At 44.8% G+C, this 20,128-nt stretch overlaps 1 protein-coding gene across 1 annotated transcript in view; it reads right to left on the minus strand.

Annotated features, from left to right (window-relative positions):
- Positions 1-1,654: 1,654 nt before the first annotated feature.
- eIF5B (eukaryotic translation initiation factor 5B) overlaps positions 1,655-20,128 on the minus strand; it is a 53,036-nt gene continuing 34,562 nt past the window's right edge. Inside the window, exons 16-21 of the mRNA XM_050184131.3 lie at positions 19,216-19,509; positions 11,372-11,503; positions 11,203-11,279; positions 10,727-11,030; positions 5,517-5,678; positions 1,655-3,269 (exon numbers count right to left, since the gene is read on the minus strand). Coding sequence (XP_050040088.2) covers positions 3,162-3,269; positions 5,517-5,678; positions 10,727-11,030; positions 11,203-11,279; positions 11,372-11,503; positions 19,216-19,509 — 1,077 coding nt within the window. The 3' untranslated portion in view covers positions 1,655-3,161. The remainder of the gene's footprint in view (positions 3,270-5,516; positions 5,679-10,726; positions 11,031-11,202; positions 11,280-11,371; positions 11,504-19,215; positions 19,510-20,128) is intronic.

Consider the following 20,128-nt stretch of genomic DNA (forward strand, 5'->3'; position numbering starts at 1 on the left):
AAGCTTTTTCCTCTATGACGGGGTCAGAGTAATTAGTGCTTGTCGGAGGCGCTTCCGCGTGATTTGGCGCACTGCTGAGAGCATTAGAGACCTTTAGCGTGTCCGGTATTCGGGCAAGCGCGGGCGGTTTTCCGGTTTAGCGGGGGCGCCAACGTGAGCGGCCAGATTGGTGGCGCCAGCTGGTGGCGCAAAGCTCAACCACACAAACACAGAGCTAATTACTATATTCTGCTTAGCTGCTGGCGTAAATTTTCGACAGTGGCATAATCGTGTTCACAATTAGGCCGCTGCCAAAAATTTGCACGGGTGGCGAAGCAGGATATGGTGAGTTACTGCAGTTTTAACTATGCGTTTGTCTGGTTGAGCTCTACAACACCAGGCGGCTTCACCGTTCACGTTTACGCCCCGACCATCCGGTAATCCGCCCAAACCGCTCCCGTTTACCGGAATAGCATACAAGCTAAAAGTCTCTATTGTCGGAGCGCAGTATGTTCGAATCGTCGCAAATGTTTGCGCATTCGAATTACCGGACGTTTTCGTTCTTTAGAATACACATAACTTTGACAGGACCACGGCATCAGTTCAAATAAACCGGAAGTTCGAAATAACGAGATTTGATTGCATTTCTGCCCGGCTATTATGTTTTTTTCTCGCGGTTTTTCTTAAAACGTATGAACGAGGTATTAAGTTTACAGTGAAGCCCACTTGTAACAATCCTATTTAAAGAACCTTCAGCTACTACTACAAGCAGTTTAGCAACACCCAAAAAGCTTTGCAAGGAGTCTGATAGAGCCGTCCGCTTATACTGACCCAATGCCCTGCTCAGTTCGATTTCAACAAATGGAATGAGCCAGCATACTGATGAGCCCTGCAAAGGCAGATGGGCGCATAGTTCATGCCACACGACGCAGCCTATCAGCACAGTGCCTCATTTTTATATTTAGTGTTTTTTTCTCCTTTCTGGATTTCAAATACCCTGCTGACGTAATTACGTCACGCGGGCAATAGCGGCTGTTCATTGCGTAGCTAAGTCGACGATACAAGCCATTCTGAAGGAGAGAAGGAAGGACTACAATGAGCAAACACGGGATCTGCAAACTTGAAAAGTGGTTATTTTGGGGCCACAATGTTAAATACACCCTCTTCGAATGGTTTGTGAGCACCATGACAATGGATATTGTTACGATCGGCCAGCGGGGGCAGTGACCTTCACAACCTTCCCTGTGCAACGGTGGACAATCTGCTGCACCCCTCGGGCTGCATCTCGAGCCAGAAGCGCCTCTTCCGAGCGTTTCTGGTGCAGAGGACATCGCCCTAGCTAATCGCCTCTAAGCCCCCTCGCCACGCTTACGGCGGTTCGACCGCTGCTGCTCCTTCCCTCTTTCTTCCACCACTCTTTCTATCCCTTCCCCCCTGTGCAGCGCGGTTGAGGTGTCCTCATCTGAGAGACAGTTACTGCCCGATTACAATAACAATAATAATGCTTTTCAACACCCCTTTTCAACTTCACTTTAGTAAAGCCCACACATCAACATTACCGGAATTTCAGAGCTGCTCACTGGCAGAGCATTTTGTGCTCCAAGTTGAAAAACACAATGCCATTAGTTCACCCACCAGCAGAACACAGAGTTGAAGAAGGGTAAACTTGCAGAAAAACGTGTGAGAGATAATTTATTCGCATGCTTGCAAAACAAATCGCTCACATTCAAGCAACAGTTTTCTCAACATATTTTCTTGCATGTCTGCGCAACTAGCTGAAGGGTTCTGATATTTTTGTCTGACAGGTAATCCATTCAGTTACTCATCTATAGTGGCACAGATTAAAGCAATATATTGCTTTACAATATAAAACTTCATGATCTTTAAATTAAAATCATTGTTTTAAATGTTTTTGGTGTTTGCTGATTTTACCAATGCTTATAGAATCACCGATTTTAATTGGGTGCCTGAAACAAATAAGAAAAATTCACTCCCACTTCCTTCAAAACTAACAATAACCACACAACAGGGTTTATAAAAATGTTTTGCTTCACGAAATTGGTAAGTGAACCAGAAAGCAATGCCATTACGAGCACATTGTGAGCACTAGCTCTGCCTTTCAACTACATTACATTAAAATTCATGTCCCAGATTGCGAAATGGTTTCTGAACATGGACGTTGGCATTGCAAACCACACTGTGGACGACCACTACACTTCACAAGGACAAGAAGGTGTTGGGCCAAAATTCTGTTCACCCAGCTGTAAACACAAAAACAGCGTGGAAACAGTGAACACTGCCAAAGCGTATGCTTGCCATTTAGATGCTTCAAGATAAAAAAGTTTAAAATGTCAGACTTTTTTTAGTGGCCATGACGGTGATCATGTAACACACCACTTAACAAAAATATTCGTGCTAAGACGAGACAACATGATCCTGCTTCTTTGCCTCTATTTCAGAGACACGAAACATTGTGGCACCCTCTGTTGCAGCAAAGCATTTCTTTCCTTCCCACTAAGTTCTGTCACATTTCCAGTGGTGAGAACATAACTTGCACATCAACAAGGAATCCTTAGGGATTTAAATTAGGTAAAAAAAGAAATAAGAAACCATCCCAATAAAAAGATTACCTGGGCTTTTCATAAATACGCATGGCTATGCCTCTTACCCACCCAGGTGAATGCATCAGCAACAGCGAGCTATGTGTGGCTGTTATACAAATAGTGAAACAAAAAGTTTGCAAGAACAATGGTCTCCTTAAGTCTCGCACCTTGCGTATCGTTAGTCATGCTCAACCTACACTCACCATTCTCTCTTCCGTGACAAGTCTTTCACACCACTTGCAGCCAACAACAACTCGTGCCGCCGTGCGCTGCAAACATTCGTCGTGGTGCGCTGCAATGCGACACCCACATCGGCGTGAGAGGCAATCGGGGTGTACTCTTAATTTCAACTGCATGCTAATTACAGTCACAGTCACTGCTGCTGTAAGCCAAAACAAAGAACGGTCCCTTTGGCCACTTCAGAAATCACAACTGCCACACAGCAATGAAGCTGGTGGCAGGCAGTCCCTATGAGTCTTTATTTCACTTTCTTCTTGTCATCTTGAGCGCTCATCAGCCGGCTGAGATGGGGACAATGGGCAGGTGTCTTGAGTCTGCACTTGTGTGATCCCACGGCGATCATAGAATCTGGAACAACTTCTTCAGTTCTACCATGAGCTGCCAGTCTGTTTTGACGAGGTCATCTCTAAAGTACTCCTTGCAGGCGTCTATTGATGCACGTGATATCTGCGCAGGCATTAAACAGAAAGACAAAAACTCAGTGACAAAGCAGCATGCAATGGAGCCTTGGTTTCCCTCCTACCTATTCTGTCATGTACACAAGTGAAGGAACTACATGGACCTCCTGCTTAATGTAACATTTGTGAAAGTGGTACTGAAGAGGTAACCATCTGAGTGAAAGAAACTTAGTGCCATCTCTCACTGCTATAGCAAAACAAAATGTGAGCTTTATTTCGCAGTAAAAGTGACAGACAGTGCCGCCATTCTGTATAACTACCGTATCAACTCTCGTAATGAATGCACTCACATAAACGTACTCACAGCATTGCTATAGAAATTTGGATTTTTGTATTCTCCCTCATGATAATTGCACCCCCAGCTTTGGTCCAGCGCAGTCCCGCGATCAAACGGCTATGCTGTAGCCTTTCGGGGAGACTAGAATCTTTTACTCTTGCACATAGGTTTAGAGCAAGGGCACTTAACCTAGATGCCTGTCACTGTGTTAAAAATAATAGTGCCACATGAGAACAGCCAAAATCAAACGAAATTGTACTTTTAACACATGTAGACTGTGCATCCAAAGGGCAGCACAGCAGCAGGGGTGGTGGGTTTGATGATGGAGAAGCCGACAGAGAAGCCATGACAAGAGAAGGCCGACAGCAAGCATGCGGAAAGAGTGACTATGATGACACTCAGGCTGTTCTTTCCGCATGCTTGCAGCCAGTGCCTGTGCAAAGGCACCTCACAGACTCGAGAGAGCAAAAAGCTTGCAGCTGCTCTCTGCAACAGCAAATTTAACACTTTACTCTGCTGTAATAGAGTGCGCATAGAAGAGACCAAGTGAAGAAGGGGCAGCTGCCACTTCGTCGGCATGGTGGGCATAGTCGGGCATAGTTGGGCATAGTCGGGCATAGTGATGAATTTGCAAGTCTGTTACTGGCCTTTTAGCCTGTATTTGGTTTTGCCATGTGCGATGGTCCTGCCGAACGACTATAATTCGAGTTATACGCCTGCTGCGGGTCAGGGAACTTGTCTGCTGACAAAACAGAAACGCGTATCACACACCGATAAACTTCGACATGCCGATAAGCAGGACAACTGAGAAAGAGGAACACAGCGGGTTTGTCAAAACAACAGGTGTAGACAAGCAGCACTTTAAGGCGATGTTTGCAATAATGGCAGATGGCCAGAAGGAGCTACGAGAACGAGCTGCAGTGGAACCATGATGTGGATGAAGCAGCCAGTGATCTGGACGACAGGTCTGGCGATTCTGATGCAGAGTGGAGTGTAATAAAAACGCTGCAACAACTTGCAAATGGTATAGTATGTGTATTTTTACTGCAAAGGTGCATTTTTCAAATCAACGACACCTTACTTTTCAATTTTTCCTGTTTTGAAAAAGTTCCCATAAAATTTATCCCCCATTGTAAAAAAGTGGCTGTACATTACGTGAGTATATACCTAGGTATACAGTATATTAAAGGGGTTCTCTTTTGTTTGAACTCCACTCTATATGAATAATCTTCTGGTGCCCTTGGAGTTTGAATTGATGAGGGTAGACTGTAGTTATGTGTCTTGGTTCATAAAGTCAGACAAATAGGTACGAAAACCATCCACCACCGAACAAATTTTAATCGTGCAACCTGAAAAACTTCAAGTTTTGACGGCAACAATGAGTCAATATTTACTGGAAATACCGTAGTAAGCAGGAGATTGGTAACTGGGTGGTGCACTGCTTTGAGATATATGGTGTTGCATGTGTTGCCCACAGTATGACTGGTGTGGTACTGCTTAAAAGTCAGATTTTAAGTGAATGTGGCATGGCAGGCATAGCTTTAAGTGCGCTAGAAACCCTGCAAAGAGCTCTGGAACAAAGCACTCACTTGTTCAGTTGTCAAGAAGGCAGCTGAATGAATGTGAACTAATCAATGCCAATGATCACCCGTTTTCCACTGGGCTGCCAAATATGATCAAGCCAGGAAAATGTTATGCAGAAATGTCTATCGTGGCATCATAGCCAAAGAGAGAAAGAATGAGTTGGACGAATGTGGTCTAGGTGTGCTGCTCTGCGTCATTCGAATTTAATTTTGACCAACTGAAAGAGTTAAGTCGCGGACACAAGGAGACGACAAGCAGGCGGCAGGGTGCAGATGAACACATTCTCAATAGCGTTCACCCTTCAGTGTTCATGGCCTCTGCATTGTTGCGAGCATCAACTAAGAAGGATAGTCATGCATAAACGTGCTTGGTTACCTTGCTAACAAGGAAGTCGGTGTGATCAAAGTGTCGCCCATACATCTTCGGTGCCTCTCCACCAAGAGGCTCAATTTTGATGCACACTTCTTGGCCTTTACGCGCAGACTCGATAGTCTTGTGGTTCACTTCGATAGTGGTCACTATGCCGATATCCAGGAACTGCAATGACAGAGGCATCATCGTTCACACATCTTTCCCATCTTCCCTAATCTTCCCCTATAGCACACACAGAAATGCATTCATGTGCGGAAAAATGTGCATAATCAGCATGGGTTAGGATGAAGACACCAACACAGTATTACTATATGTAGAATGTAGGGCCTGCAGAACAATTTTCCATGACCACGCGATGTTAAGAAGCTTAGGACTTATTTAGCATTATTAATAACAGGATTCTCAAAGTGCAGTGCCTCAGTTTACCGCCCACTGCTCCAGTTCATCGCCCACGCACTAGAGTAATAGAATGATCCATTTGGTCAGTCTCCAATTTTCTTCTTCTTCTTTTTTTTTCAAACAAAGCTTGTACTGGCTCATAAGTTTCTGTAGTGGTCTACTCATGCAAACACCCAGTTGCTCCCAGAGCATACCAGCTGCGGGAAAGCGCGGTTTGACGAGCTGACAGTTGCGCTGGCACCGGAGCGTGAGCGATTAGCAAGGATTCCAGGTGCATATTTAGGCATGCGCTTATGCCATGTGCGTGACCAATCAAAGCCGTTTCACTTCTGCCAGGAAGGGAAAGGGCACGAAAGGGTACCGCGCGCGCTGCAATGGCTTTGTTTCCGTTCAGTTCATTCTCGGAAAGCGGATGGGATGGCCAGGTCTGCGCATTCGCCCGAGGAAATGGCAGTGATCCGACAAGCGGCGGAGAGAACTCACCCGTGAAAGGACTCGCCGCTGGCGTGCCAGTCCAGCTGTTAAACCTAAATATAGTCCAACGCAGCGTGAACGAGTGCACACGTTACATCACATTGGCGACAACAACATCGTCTATAGTTTGATCGATGGTTCGACGTGTTGGTGTCGCAAAGATAAGCGGACGCGGCCAACGCACTCCAACGTGCCTGGTGTCTAATGACGCTTGCCCGCATGCCAATAACATCGGACTATAAACGCGCCTTTAGAGCCACCAGAGCCCAAGCAATCTGACAGCAACAAGAAGAGCCATAGCTGAGGGAGTGGAAGGCCAAAGCAATCCAGCACCGTTAACTGTGGTTTACATAAAGGGCCCCTCACCAGGTCTGGCCATTTTGAGCTGACAAGTGCAGAGTGTACAGTGCGCAATAACGATCGTGTCTGCAAAGATTTCACCGCTACGCACTCTGGAAAGATCTGAAATTTCAAACCAAACGTTTGCCCTCTACTCGCGGTTGTCACGCTCCAAGTCGGAGGATGACATACACGTGCTAGTGCGCCTACGTACACGTTTGTGCTGTGACCTCGCTCGTGGTGACACGGTACTTCGAGAATTATTCAAGGCAACATCTGTTATTTGTGTAATATGTTGCTTGAATAGACGAATTAAAGCTTAGAGAAATAATAAAACACCAAACCAGATGTCTGCATGTTTTTTGTTTTACTTTGCACTGCAGCAGGAGAGATGCACTTCCGCTTTGTCTACTTGTTCCCACATCGTGCACTCGCGCTTGCAGACACCAAAACTATGTCATTTTCTACCGTGTTCCAATATGCAACCATGCTCTACGATTCACTTGTGTCTACCTCAGTGTTTGTGTAGCAATGACTTATACCGCTAGTCAGGTGTCCTCATGCACAGCGCACAAAATGGCACAATCACAACAGCTCGCGCATAACGCTACCAGCAGAAAAAGCGAGAAAAAAAAAAAATTGAAAAGAAAAAGAGAGAGAAGAAGAAGAAGAAGAAGAAGAAGGCAGGGCACGTGACGCATGCATCATGCGATCCTCGAGCTCGGGTATGGGAGAAGGCAAGGAAGGAATTTCGCTTGCGGAGGCTAGACACGGCAAGTGGAGAGAGCATCTATGTTTTCAGTGAAGCTCACCTCCTGAAATCATCGGATCATGGCACTGAAATATTTCTATCTTAGCTATTAATGAGCCAATTTGAAAATTTCTTTGCAGTAGAATGCTCCTTAGAGGACATGTAACAACTTCCAGTGTATAACCGAAGTTTGCTGTGTGGCCCGGTGAGAGGCCCTTTAACCATGACGAAAGTCAGGTGTATGCAGGACAAGCTTCGCTACCCCAATTTTCTGGTAGGGGAAGAGTTCGTAATGTTTTTTTCTTCTGTGATTGCCAGGTGTTGTTTTATCACATGGGGAAATGTTAGAAAGGAATCGGAGGTAGAAGCTGAGAAAATCGCACTTTTCTAGTGTAGTGTCGACAAAAATCAGGCAGTAGATTGGGCTTCGAGGTGCCATCGCATCTTGGACTCTACCACGATGCAATGCAACGCCACCATCTTGGAAAATAAAACCTCGTTAACTTGAGTTCTACGGTACCGGAAAAAAAAAAAAGTCCAACTAACTGAATGTCGAATTATTAAGGGTATAAAGAAAACAATAAACAAATGCTTACTACACCAACACGCTTGTATTTACTAAATCAATAAGCAAATCCTGTTTCTATTTTGCCCAAAAGCAGTGCGGAAGCTGCTGTTCTCATCATCTCGTGACTTCCTTCACAGCGCGGCCACAACGCAAGTATTTGTCTGAGACAGCCTTTTGACTACTGTGCGCACATCTAGATTATTTTTTTTGCCAGTGAGCTGGTCGCCAAAAGATCGTCCATCCATTGCGATGCAGTCAGAGCTTTCATCGTCGACAGCTTTGCACTGAGTAAAAATGAAACTACTATTTGCTGCAACCGCTGCGGACAAAACTGTGGCCGCTGTCGACACGATCATGTACCTTCGCGTGCTTTCAGAACCTTGTGGTTCAGAAGGCACGCGGCCGACATACGCATCGATTCAAGACGAAACTGTCATTTGCTGCAATAACTGCGGATGAAACTGCAACCACTATCGACGCGTTCACAGATGGCCGTTGCCATGGAGAAAGGAAAAACTTAGGAGAGGCCTCGGCGTCACTTTTTGTGAAGCTTAGTGATGCCTTTTCCTCTCTATCTCTTTTTTAGCCTTCTTTATATATATATATATATATATATATATGTATATATTGCCTGGTAGTAGAGCAAAATTTTCAATAAAGCAAAACGATTCCTATAAAGCCACAACCAGCATACGTGTTAGTTCTCGTAAACCGCAGTACCATGCGAGTGTTGACTGGCTAGCTAGTCAGTGCCTTCTAAGGACCTTCCTGATCTCTTGCTTTTGCCAATATCATCGTTTCACAGCGTTAGAAGGAGCTGACTGGCTGGAGACCGCTTGCATGGTACTGTTAAGGAATTTGCTGACTGTACCTATGAATCGAGACGTGTAGTATGCTCTGCTCTTATTAAAGGGAACACCAGATTAGTATGCCAGCACTGATAACAAGTGTTTATATATATGAAGGCCTGGAAAAAATTTTTATCAATAGAATGTCTGTCATATAGAATCAAGTGCTTTTCCCTCTAAAGCTGAAGAAATAGCGAAGTTGTCATAAATACAAATGGGGGTTTTGGTTTAATAGTGGGCCATACGGTGCTTAATGGCAACCTTCTATTGCTTAGAAAGTATTGCTTTCCAGTTTTCTCCCAGAAAACAAAAGTGTTTTTTTTTTTTTCATCTTTATAGCACGTGATTTCTGTGGGTTATTGTCGGCTCATTAAGGCCAATCTGCGGGACAGACAAAAAGCAGGGAATGCACGTCATGCCACTCGGCACAACTCTGCATCGTCATCGGTGACGACGGTAAAGAATTTTCAAATTAGGAGGTCCACGGCAAATTTGCCCCCCCCCCCTCCTTTTCTTCCGCATCCATCTGCAGCCTGTGTAAATGCACCTGCAGCCTGTGGCCAGTGTGCTGTCACATGATATTCTCGAGCCCATCATGTAAATCCAAAGCTAGTTTCGTGACCGGTCGCTCAAAGCTACCAAAAGATACCATTTTGCACCTACAAACAGTGTTTAAAACAAGAGGACACCATATGGTACCGTATTTCCTTGAATCTAATGCTCACTTTCTTTCTTGATAAAATAGGCCCGAAAATTGCGGGCGTGTTAGAATCGAGTACGACCCTAAATCTGCGTTACCATATCGCCATCTCGCATGTGCTTCGAGCTTAGCTGCCGTAGCTTCCTCCATGTGCTGTAGTACGTGTGCTCGGGCAATGCCTCCTTTAGCTTAAGTTAGTGCACCGTCCGTCTTCCAGATCTTCCCGCTTCCTGCGTTTGCTCTATCAGCATGGAAGTGCCAACCGTAAAGACATGCCGAGTGCAACACGATGCCACAATTAAAAGGAAAGCAATCCCGTGTGCGGAGACGGATGGAAAACGGGTCGCATCACGGGCGTTTGAAGTTCCTGAAACTTGCGTGCGGGACTGCCACAAACAGGAGAGGCATTCTACACCGGCGGCTGCTACGTATGGCGAGGCCGCACGGCCCCTATCTTGAAAGTGATCTGCGATGGAGACAGAGCATACGCATCTAGGCACACCACGCTGTGTTCTCGTCGCTAAGTTTGCGTTGAAGCGAGAGGCCGCACGAAGGTGAATTCGCTCGCTCCCACTACCGCACTTCCTCACTCCAGTGTTTTCATAAGAGTTCCACGGTCATTGAGTGAGACTTGTTCATGTTTGCTTGTGTGTGCGTGTGACACCATGCTTGTTAATTTACTTAGTCAGCGAATGTTTAAGTTTATACAGCTGATAAAACTACTATCCTTACTTTTCGTATATGTCTACCAATTCGCCATCGTAACCGATGCTTCGATTTTCGGGCAAACTGCGACTTCTTTTAATTATCGCAACTTTAGTGCATTGGGAGTAAATCTTTGTTTTTTCCGTATGAGAGAAAGTAGTATTTCTGTATGAAAGAATGAGGCACACATCTTTTTTTAGGTCACGGCAAACGGGTGTGCATTACAATAGAGGGAGTCTCTTTTACTATATATATATATATATTTTTTTTTTTGGTCACAGAAAACGGATGGGCGTTAATTGAGTAATGATGGCAGCCATGAACATGCAACAGTCATCCAATGCACTGGCTTTCACTGGCGAGGCGGTTTGGCGCTGTTATGAGAATTTGCACACCCCTACCAATTATGACGACAAATATGGCACTCACTTCCTTGGAGGGGACACAGAGTGGCGTGCCCTCCTTGACGATGCCAGCTTCGACAGACACACCGACAACAATGGGGTCACGGGAGTTGAACACAAACTGGGGCAGAATGCGCAGTCGGCAGGGGAACACGGCTACGGACTTGAACTCCTCGCGCTTCTTCTGGCGCAGCTCCTCCCTGTGGGCAGTGAACTTGTCGAACAAGTGGTAAATGATGTCGGCCTGGAAAATCTTCACCCCAAGCGAGTCGGCCAGCTCTTGCGCGTCTCGTTCTATCTTCACATCAAAGGCCAAGATCACAGCATACCTGGGCAGCAAGGCAAGCATTCACGCGTGGTCAGACAGTGCCGTATAGTAAATCTAATGAGTTTGAATTATATCTAGGCATCAAGACATATCAGATGTAAGCAGTGCGGGGACTTCCTCTTGTTTCTAGTCTTTCACAAAGAATCAATTTTTTTAAACATGAACAGACTTACTGGGTGTCATGTTCCAACATGATAGAAGCCTTCATGACATCCTTTTTGACAACAGGACCAATCCTGATGCCAGAATACTGCAATGAAGAAATAATAAATGTACAATGTAACCTTAGAAATAAAGTGCTAAGGTGGTGCACACTCCCACAATTCAAACAACTATACTCACTGGAATTTTAGAAACCCTAAGAAACTCGAGTAAAGCTTCTAAAGAACCTAGTGTTGATGCCTGGACGTAGACACCTCGTTCAGCCAGCTTGAAGCCACTCATCACCTCCTTCAATGCCCGAGCAACTTCTTCCTAAAAAGATGGAGAAAAAGAAGGGGGGGGAGATCAGGAGTGGAGAGAAAAGGGAGGGGGAGATCGCATTTTAGTCAATAAAACACACTGAATGCTGAAGCTACATGCCCTTTAAGAATCGTCAATACACCTCAATGCAAATGAGAGAGTGAAGAATATAATTAAAAAAGGTGCAAGGATCTTCCTTAAGTGCTTTGGAAACAACCTGGTAACTCAGGGTCATTTCCTCCACATGTGAGTTTAGAGCGAGTATAAAGCAAATCTTTTAAAATGCACACAGAAACACACTCTTCTATGCAAAGTGCATGTACATTTATAGCAGCTGTACCTGTTGCACTCTGACAGGTGTGCATGCGAGTACGCGAACTGGGGAAAGTGGGTACAGTTGAACCTCGCCATAACGAAATCGGCAGGGAACGCGAAAACATTCACTTTCGCGAGAATTTCGATGTTGTAAAATGAGACAGCACAGATAGGTAATGTGTGGCAGAACGAAACTTTACTGTCAAAATTCCATTAGCCTACTTTGGCAAGCTTGCGAGGATGTAGAGCCGCATTGCCGATAGTACAAAGCATGCCACATGTGTCAATCAGCAGTAGCAGCACTGCTGTTGAGCAGCATTCTCGGTCAACTGCTTTGCAATATTTTGCATAACTCAGCACCGGACGCACAGCAACAGTGCTCCACCCATGCAGCAGCATTTTTCCAGCGCACACTGTCACCTGTACGCACAGGCGCGTCCGGTGCCGAGTGCGGAAGTGATCATATCTCGTATACCTGAAGGCCGTCGATAGAGATTGCGGCCCCTTCGCAGAAATCTACGTCCGACGCCGAATCTGCACGCGATACTTGTCGGGTGGAACTAAAACCAGCGTTCTTGAAGCAAGGAATGCGTAGTCCCGGACGATCGCTCAATCACGACCCAACGCGTGGCACTCCATGCTACGACTGCCATCTCAAGCGCCGTAAACTATTCTACATCGGCAGGACGTGGATTTCCTTGTTCTTGCTGCATTTTTCTCACCGAGGTGCACATTACGCACTGCACTAGGTGAGCAAAAACTATTGTCACATGTCGGTAGCCATATGCTGCCGCTTCAAACGGGAGATCAACAAACAAGATGGCAGTTATGACGTATTTCTGGCTCGATCGCTTCCGGCGCTGGATTGTTTTTTAAGCAAGAATGGAGGTGCTCATGCAATTGTGACGTGATGGTATTTTACACAATTTTAGTGCAAAGCAATAGCATTTGAGCACATTTCGGAGCCTGCTAGCCTTGTGCGAGTAAGCAATATGCGGGGTTACGTTCCAGCAAATTTCATTGATGTGGGATTGTAGTACAGCGATATATCGTTGTCGAGAAGTATGAAATGCATTGAATCCTATGGCCGTTCACCGAGGACATGAAAATATTTCATTGTCATGGGATTTCGTTATCGTGGGTTTCAACTGTATTAGAGAAAATTGTTTAATTTTTTCGAGATATGGTACTCAAAACTTATACATGTATGTAATGTTGTGTTCTTATTTTACATCTGAAGTCCATTTTTGTTTACCTCTTCCGGTTCTAATTCTAAGCGAGCTGCCTTTAAATAATTTTTGCAGAGATTTGCAAAACATCAGTTCCCGCAATTTCGTTTAATAGGGTATCCATGGCTTTTGTACGATTCAAGGAATGTACAAGACAAACTTTATTGCTCTGGCTTACCTAGAAAAAGAGTTACGGGAGTTCAAAGTTAAGCACCAGAAGTGAGTGAGTGAAAACTTTATTCAAGAAGTCAGAGGTTGCAGTTGGGCATGCTAGGTGGCCAGGAGCCCTTCGCAGGGTGTCTACCAAGCTGACATTTTCAAATCCCCTGAGCTTTCCAGGTTTTCCCTGAATGCTTTGGTAAAATTTCCTGAGTGACTAAGAACTTTGTTTTATATCAAGACGGGCTGACACGATGTCGCTCGATGCTGTCACTCTCTAGTAAGCATGTTAAAAAATAATAAACCAACTTAATCCAGTTTGAATAGTAAGGAATAGTGTTTATATTATTCAAAAAGAAAACAGAAGGGAGAGGTTAGTAAAATGCACAATGGTTCAAATAGCTTCGAAAAAAAAGGGTAAAGCCCATTGCAAATTGAGTCGAAAATTTTCAAATATGAATAAAAAGTGATGCATACAGAAGCAAATATTTTCGAATATGTGCTATTTCTATCAAGTGATAGCAAGCTCATTAGTATGAGGCCCGAACTTTGTCACAAGCGAGATTTCCTCTCAGCAGCTGGAAAGTTGACAACTGTCCTGACATACTCTCAGCCTACGTGCAACGCCTCAATGTTGCCTTTCACTGCTTTAAAGAGTTTATTTTGGTTTGTATGAAGGACACCTGAATCTCGGCGTCAGCCAACACTGTTTTTTGAGCTCAAGCTCCTTCAGAGAGGCGGCGGCACACTTCCTTTCCCGCTCATTCCTCAATGTGTCAGTCCTTTCTGTTCTCGTCCTCCTTCCGCTGCGCGTTCGCCCCATGAACCATTTAGTCACTAGTTACACTCATTACAATTCCTCCCTGTTACTCGAGCCAGCATTAGCACGACTTTCATTCCCTTTCAATAAAGTTACAGCTAATTTTCCCTTATAGAAGCACAAATTCCCCAAGTTTTCCCTGAGTATTTCCAGACTATTCAAAATCCCTGAGAATTCCCAGTTTTCCCATTTGGTAGACACCCTGCTCGGGCCCTGACAACCAGCTCAGCCCTCTGGATGACCCAGACCTGGAGATCAGGGTTGGAGCTGTCAAATGTGGCCTCCCACTTCTCAGGATTAGATACTAGGGATCCCCGAGGGGGTATCCTTAGGGCAAGCCCATAATTATAGGGATGTTCCGAAAGTAAGTTTCATTATTGTTTTTTAAAGAGAAGATGGTGCACCAGGTTAAACAAACAATCGCCATAAGAATCCTTGCCTGCTGTTGGTTCAACAATGGAAGGAACATCAGCGGGGAAGGAATGACATGTGCAGAGCGTCGAAGAAAAGAGAGTAGCAGCAGACCGGCATGCCCGAGGTTATTCGAGCACAAATCACGATGGTGGACAGGCATATGCTGACAAAGTGGTCACCAATGGAAGTGAGATCGGGTATGAGTGGGCATGTGGGACAAGTGTGTCCATCATCCATGAACGCCTACCAAATGGGTATGCTAAAGAGGTTGCGCCTCAAGCCTTGCATTGCAGGGCACCGAGTTTTACCAGAGCGGTTTCTTCAAACTGATTGCACGCTATGACAAATGTCGCAATGTCGGAGGTGACTATGTGGAAAAATAGCGCAAAGTGTAAGTTCATGATGCCAAGGTCTATTTTTTTTTGGCAATAAAGTTTCTGTGTGAAAATAAATTACGAAACTTACTTTCGGAACGTCCTTCGTATATAAAGAAAGATCAGCTTTCTGCTGACAATAAGCACACTTGTTGGAGTATATTTCAAAATAGAAGTGGGAAAGGCTATGTGGTTCAGACAGGTATCGATTTGGAGTTGCCTCCAAACTATTTCTTGTTTCTTGGAGAGGGATTTATGCGCTGGTGGGTTGAAGGCCCGGTCTAGACGGTAGTGTTGCCTAGACCGGGTGCTCTATCAACCAGCACATGAATCCCTTTCCAAGAAACCAGATAAACATTTTCGAGTTTCAAATTCAAAAGCTTGCAACTTGTGTTCTAGGTAAAGCAGAGCAATAAGGTTGGCCATACAGCATTCCTTGCATCATACAGAAGGCATTGATACCTTATTTAGCGATACCTAAGGAGCAGATATCTTGCAAATCTCGGCAGAAAATAATTAAAGGAAGCATGCATAAAATCATACCTGACAACCTGAAGATTTGGAAACTCGTAAAGCTATCGCAGTGGGGAGGGGGGGGGGGGAGGGCAGCACTTATTTAAAGGATTTACTTTTAAAGGGATTTACAAGCCTAATTACGTTTTCACAACCGCAAGTGAAATCCATGTCTTGGAGAGTAAAGAGCGAAAACTCCACTGGGGTACAATTTATTTTTGCAACTATTTTGCTGTGGCCAACTCTGCCTGCTTTAGAAACTTCTCTGTGTAGGTTTGCTCAAAGCAAGTACTACTCTGGTGCCCTTTGACCATCGGTAGACTTTCCAGTGATTTCTCACACACAGATGAGCAAAACTCCGTTCGAGTTTCGTTCACAGTGCTGAATATTCTCTCACATTCAGCACTCCTGTGGGGAATGGAGAGAATACCCAGCATAACCACTGAAATTCTGTGGAACCTGAGCAATCTGTCGACACTTTGAACGCTTCCTAATTGTGACCACTGCACGTCGCAGCTTGGCTCATTCAATATGTCAGCTGGAACCTGATATGCTTGCAAGCAAGGCAAACTTGACTTCAAGTGCTTCGATTGCTTCTTCTTTTGATTCGCCACTCTGCTGGGGTATAACAGCAGGAAACGCCATAATAAAATGATGTATACTGTTGAATGAAGCAGTTTCCAGAGCTTGTACTTGAGCAACTTCAGCCATCTTGAGAATGACGTCTTCTAGCGAGAATTTCTGGCAAATGTAATGGCATGCTGCCGTTACGTATAGACGTACAGCAGAGAACTGCTCTCTCTCAATGCAGCTCAGTGTCTCAACCACAGAGTAGGTTGTGGTGCCAACGACTATGTCTTCACCACCTTTCCGGTTCTCCACAGCTCCACAGTCAACTTCCAGCAATGAATGACATGCCTTGAAAATAGCTGAGCACACAAACCTAGTAAGGAGATCCTTGAAAATACGATTCAAAGGCCCCTCAGTACATGAATGTGAGGAGTCTATGCCTGAAGAAAGCAGTTTGCCTTCTCAAAAAGTGGTATAACATTCTGGGGGAAAAAAACAGCATGCCCTGTTTAGTTGTGATGACAAAAAGTAAAACAGGCACTCCTCACGAGTCACGTGGCTGGCTTTACCAGAATCCTCGGTATGAAGTTTCAGTTTTTTTGCTTGAGGTCCAGAATGAGCTTCTTTCCTCCTTAGCGAGAGTTCATCGCCCTCGGTGCAGCAGTCTTGTGAAGATGTGTAGCAGACTTTGGGATCAGTGCAGGGTTCTTGGGGGCTTGTGAGGAAGTCTTCGGAATTTGGTATGACTCCAAAAACAAGCTCTGCTTGTTGCACTGCTTTGTTTCAGATAAAAAAAGAAAGCCGAGTAGTGGTTTCCATTGGCCGAGCAGCCTCTTCAAACACTTTCCCAATGACAGCCAATGTGTCGGCGAATGCTTCAACATCTGTCTGATCTCGGCGTCGTGCATTTTTGGAACTCTTTAAGTCAACGTTTCCGTTTCATGCTTCTCTCTCTGTAAAATGTCAACCAAAGCCTCATCAACCTTTACAGGAAGACATGAAGCTCCTTTTTGAGAGGCCAAGTTGATGAGATGGCACGGGAAACCAAGCCCTATCAAACCTGGTTGAGCCACTCTCAATACAGTAGAAACACTTTTTCTTGTCGATAATGACATTGGCATTGTCTGAACACATAGCCAACAGGCTTCAACAGGCAAATTTCGAGACTTCATCTCGTCCAGAAGCAGATTTGCAATCTTGTGACCCGTCGCTTTCCCTTGGATTGTCCCGGGGTAGAGAAGGTGGCTTTCGACACTACTCGTTTCTTTAACGAAATATGTTGCAACAATAGGGTAAAGCTGCGTATCCCTATTGTTACTGCCGTCCACAGCGATTGAAAGTACTTGCTGTTTTAGGGCATCCAGCAAAGGAGTCTCCGCGTTGGCGGCCATTTCCCGAACAATTGACGTCGTCTTTGTTCGTCCACAGGCGTAGCGTTTCGCTTTTTCGCACTTGGGGAGCGTCTTCCGGAAAAGCGGTCCGGCATGATCGCTGACACTCGGCGGGATGTTGTGTTCAACTAAAAACGCCGTGAAGAGGCATTCTGCACGAATCACATCGAGGTCGTTGTCACTGCGTACAAAACTTACTAGGCTTGGCTGGCTGTCCGCGGCTTCCACGTATCCCTGATGCTTTTTCGAAGCAATGTGGACCTTGATGTCAGACTTGCCGCCATGCGAGATGTTCACATCACAGGCACACATGTTACAGAATCTGAACTTCTCACTTTTCTTCCACGGCATGAAGCACGGAAATTCTGCCGTGTACGATTTTAAAGACACTTGGAAGTACTGTCGGGACTTCAAGCCCGCCATTGCACTGCGAAGCCGCTACAGGCCGCAGTCGCACTGTGTCCGTTGCGGCAACTAGTCACACAAAAGGCGAGGTCAACACTGCAGTGACTGAAGCTGACTGAAGTCCAAACCAGCGCACACGCGCGAACAAAGGCGACAGCATGCCAACAGGTTTGTGGAGGCGCTAGAGGCGCTATCGAGCTTTAGATATGGATTCGTGACCCCCCCTAGTAGACGACAGAAGTCACTGCTACCTTGCAGCTGCTGATGATGATACCACACATACATATTGCCCTATCGTGGCGGCGTAAGGTACCAGGTGTAGTTTTATTACATTTTCAAGTTCTTTTTCACAAATAAAATGTTTTAAATAAAATTTCAAGCAAGATTTTTAAATCATAGGACTGCTCGCAATTTGTACATATTAGGAAAAATTCGGAAGAGTTGGCAGGTATGATAATATGGACCTCAGATTTGAAATAAGCACACAGCATTACATACATGTAGAAGTTTTCAGCACCATACCTCGAAAAACCAAGATTTAAAAAGGTTGTGGTCTAAGACCCACATCTGGCAATCATGAAGAGCCTGTATGAGTCGGTTAAGAGGAAGCTTTAACTCGGGTGCTCCTATCTAAACACATGTAAAAGGAGAGTTCGTTTTTCTCGGCATCCACTGCACCAAATTTGACAAGGTTTGCTGCATTTAAAAGAAAAGCTTCAAATCTAGTGACTGTTTGTTTCGAATTTTTTATTTGGGTTCTATTCTTTTTATTAAAAATTGGGAAAAATCACAAATTTTCAGAAAACGAAACTATTAAGTTTAAACCTCTAACTCCGCAATGAAAAATGACATAATTCTGTGAATTGCATCTCATATACACCTAAAGCGGACAAAAGTGATATGTTGCACATGAATCTGAAAAAGTTCACTAATACGGAAATACAACTTTTGCAGAGCCCTTGTACACAACGTAACATATTCACGTAAGATACAAATCGACAAAGAATTTGTCTGCTTTGAATGATCTAACGGATGCTGTTTACAGAAGTGCAATACCTGTTCTTGATGCAGAGCTAGTAATTTGTAAACTTCGTGCTTCTATATTTTTTAAACTTTCGAATTTTTGTCTTTTAACAAAATTCAGGCTCCAGATCAAAATTCCGCTTCCAACAGTCACCAGAATTTAACTTTCCCTCTCAAATGCAACAAGTTTCATTAATATCGGTCCAGGGTTATCTCAGAAAAGCGTTTCTGCGTTTTACATGCATTTGAATAGGCCGCATCAGAGTTGGGCCCGAGCTAAAGCTTCCTCTTAAGTGCAAAATTAAGCAGCATTTAATCAGTGATGGCATACTGTAAAAGGCTGTATTATTTCTGCTTTCAGCATGCTATTCCTGGTATGACTAGATAAAATACAACTGATAAAGTTACAACCATTTCTCGTGGAACTGCCACGCTCATTATAGGTTAGTTTAATGGTACTGGCAATGGTAGCCGTTCCAGAAGATATCCCTGCATGCAGGTATCTCCATACCTTGAGCACTTCAACTTCGTCAGGATGCTTGGCGACCAGGACCTGCAGGCCTGCGATGGCCTTGTCCAGATCTTTGGCAGCAATTTTCACTCCCTGGGCGCCCTTCACTTCCTTGTACTCTTGGTAGGGGTTCTTTACTCGCAACTCTTTCAGTGGCTGTGGCATAAGCAATGATCGGATGGGTGTCGTGAACGGGCCCTCATGGCCAGCAAGCACCATGGTGTCACCCTCGCGGAGAGTCCCATTCACCAGAATCACGTCGATGGTGGTGCCCAAGCCGGGGATGGCTTTTACCTGCAAGATGTTTTGTCCTTAATGAGTCACAAAACTCCCAGAAAACCAAGTCATTCATGGTCAAAACAAAGGTCAGATACAAGTTAATCATTTCACTTGTACGTGAATAACAATTATACCACCAGAGTAATGTTTCTTGCAGACGAAAGCCCTCTTCTAATTCTCTTGTGCCATTTTTTCACCAGTTTAGCCAACGTTACATGAATGCATTGCCATACTTCGATGCCTTGGCAAGTAAAATCACAATTTTGCCTGAAGTGTTAAGCAATTACATGAAGCAAGCTTTGCAGTTTTATTGGCCATTTAAATTACAGTAAACATTGCACCCTGATGCATGTCCTGCAGGACCATTAATAAAATTTGATCCAATTTGCTAACTAATTAGCATGATGCCATGTGTCAGATCTCATTTTATGACTATGGGCACTGGCTTTTACCATGCTAGCGGTAGCGAGCAGCGAACACTTAATATCGTCACTGCTGTTTGTCCAAAACTTAGATTACACGACCTCCAACATTAGGTGGGCATGAAGCCACCAGCCATCTCAGCTCACCCTTAGGTGCCGCAACTGTCACAGATCACCTTCAACATATGGCAGCGTGTGCCATAAATGAGCTC

The sequence above is a fragment of the Dermacentor andersoni genome, chromosome 4, assembly GCF_023375885.2.
Source record: "Dermacentor andersoni chromosome 4, qqDerAnde1_hic_scaffold, whole genome shotgun sequence".
In the NCBI taxonomy this organism is placed as follows: domain Eukaryota; kingdom Metazoa; phylum Arthropoda; class Arachnida; order Ixodida; family Ixodidae; genus Dermacentor; species Dermacentor andersoni.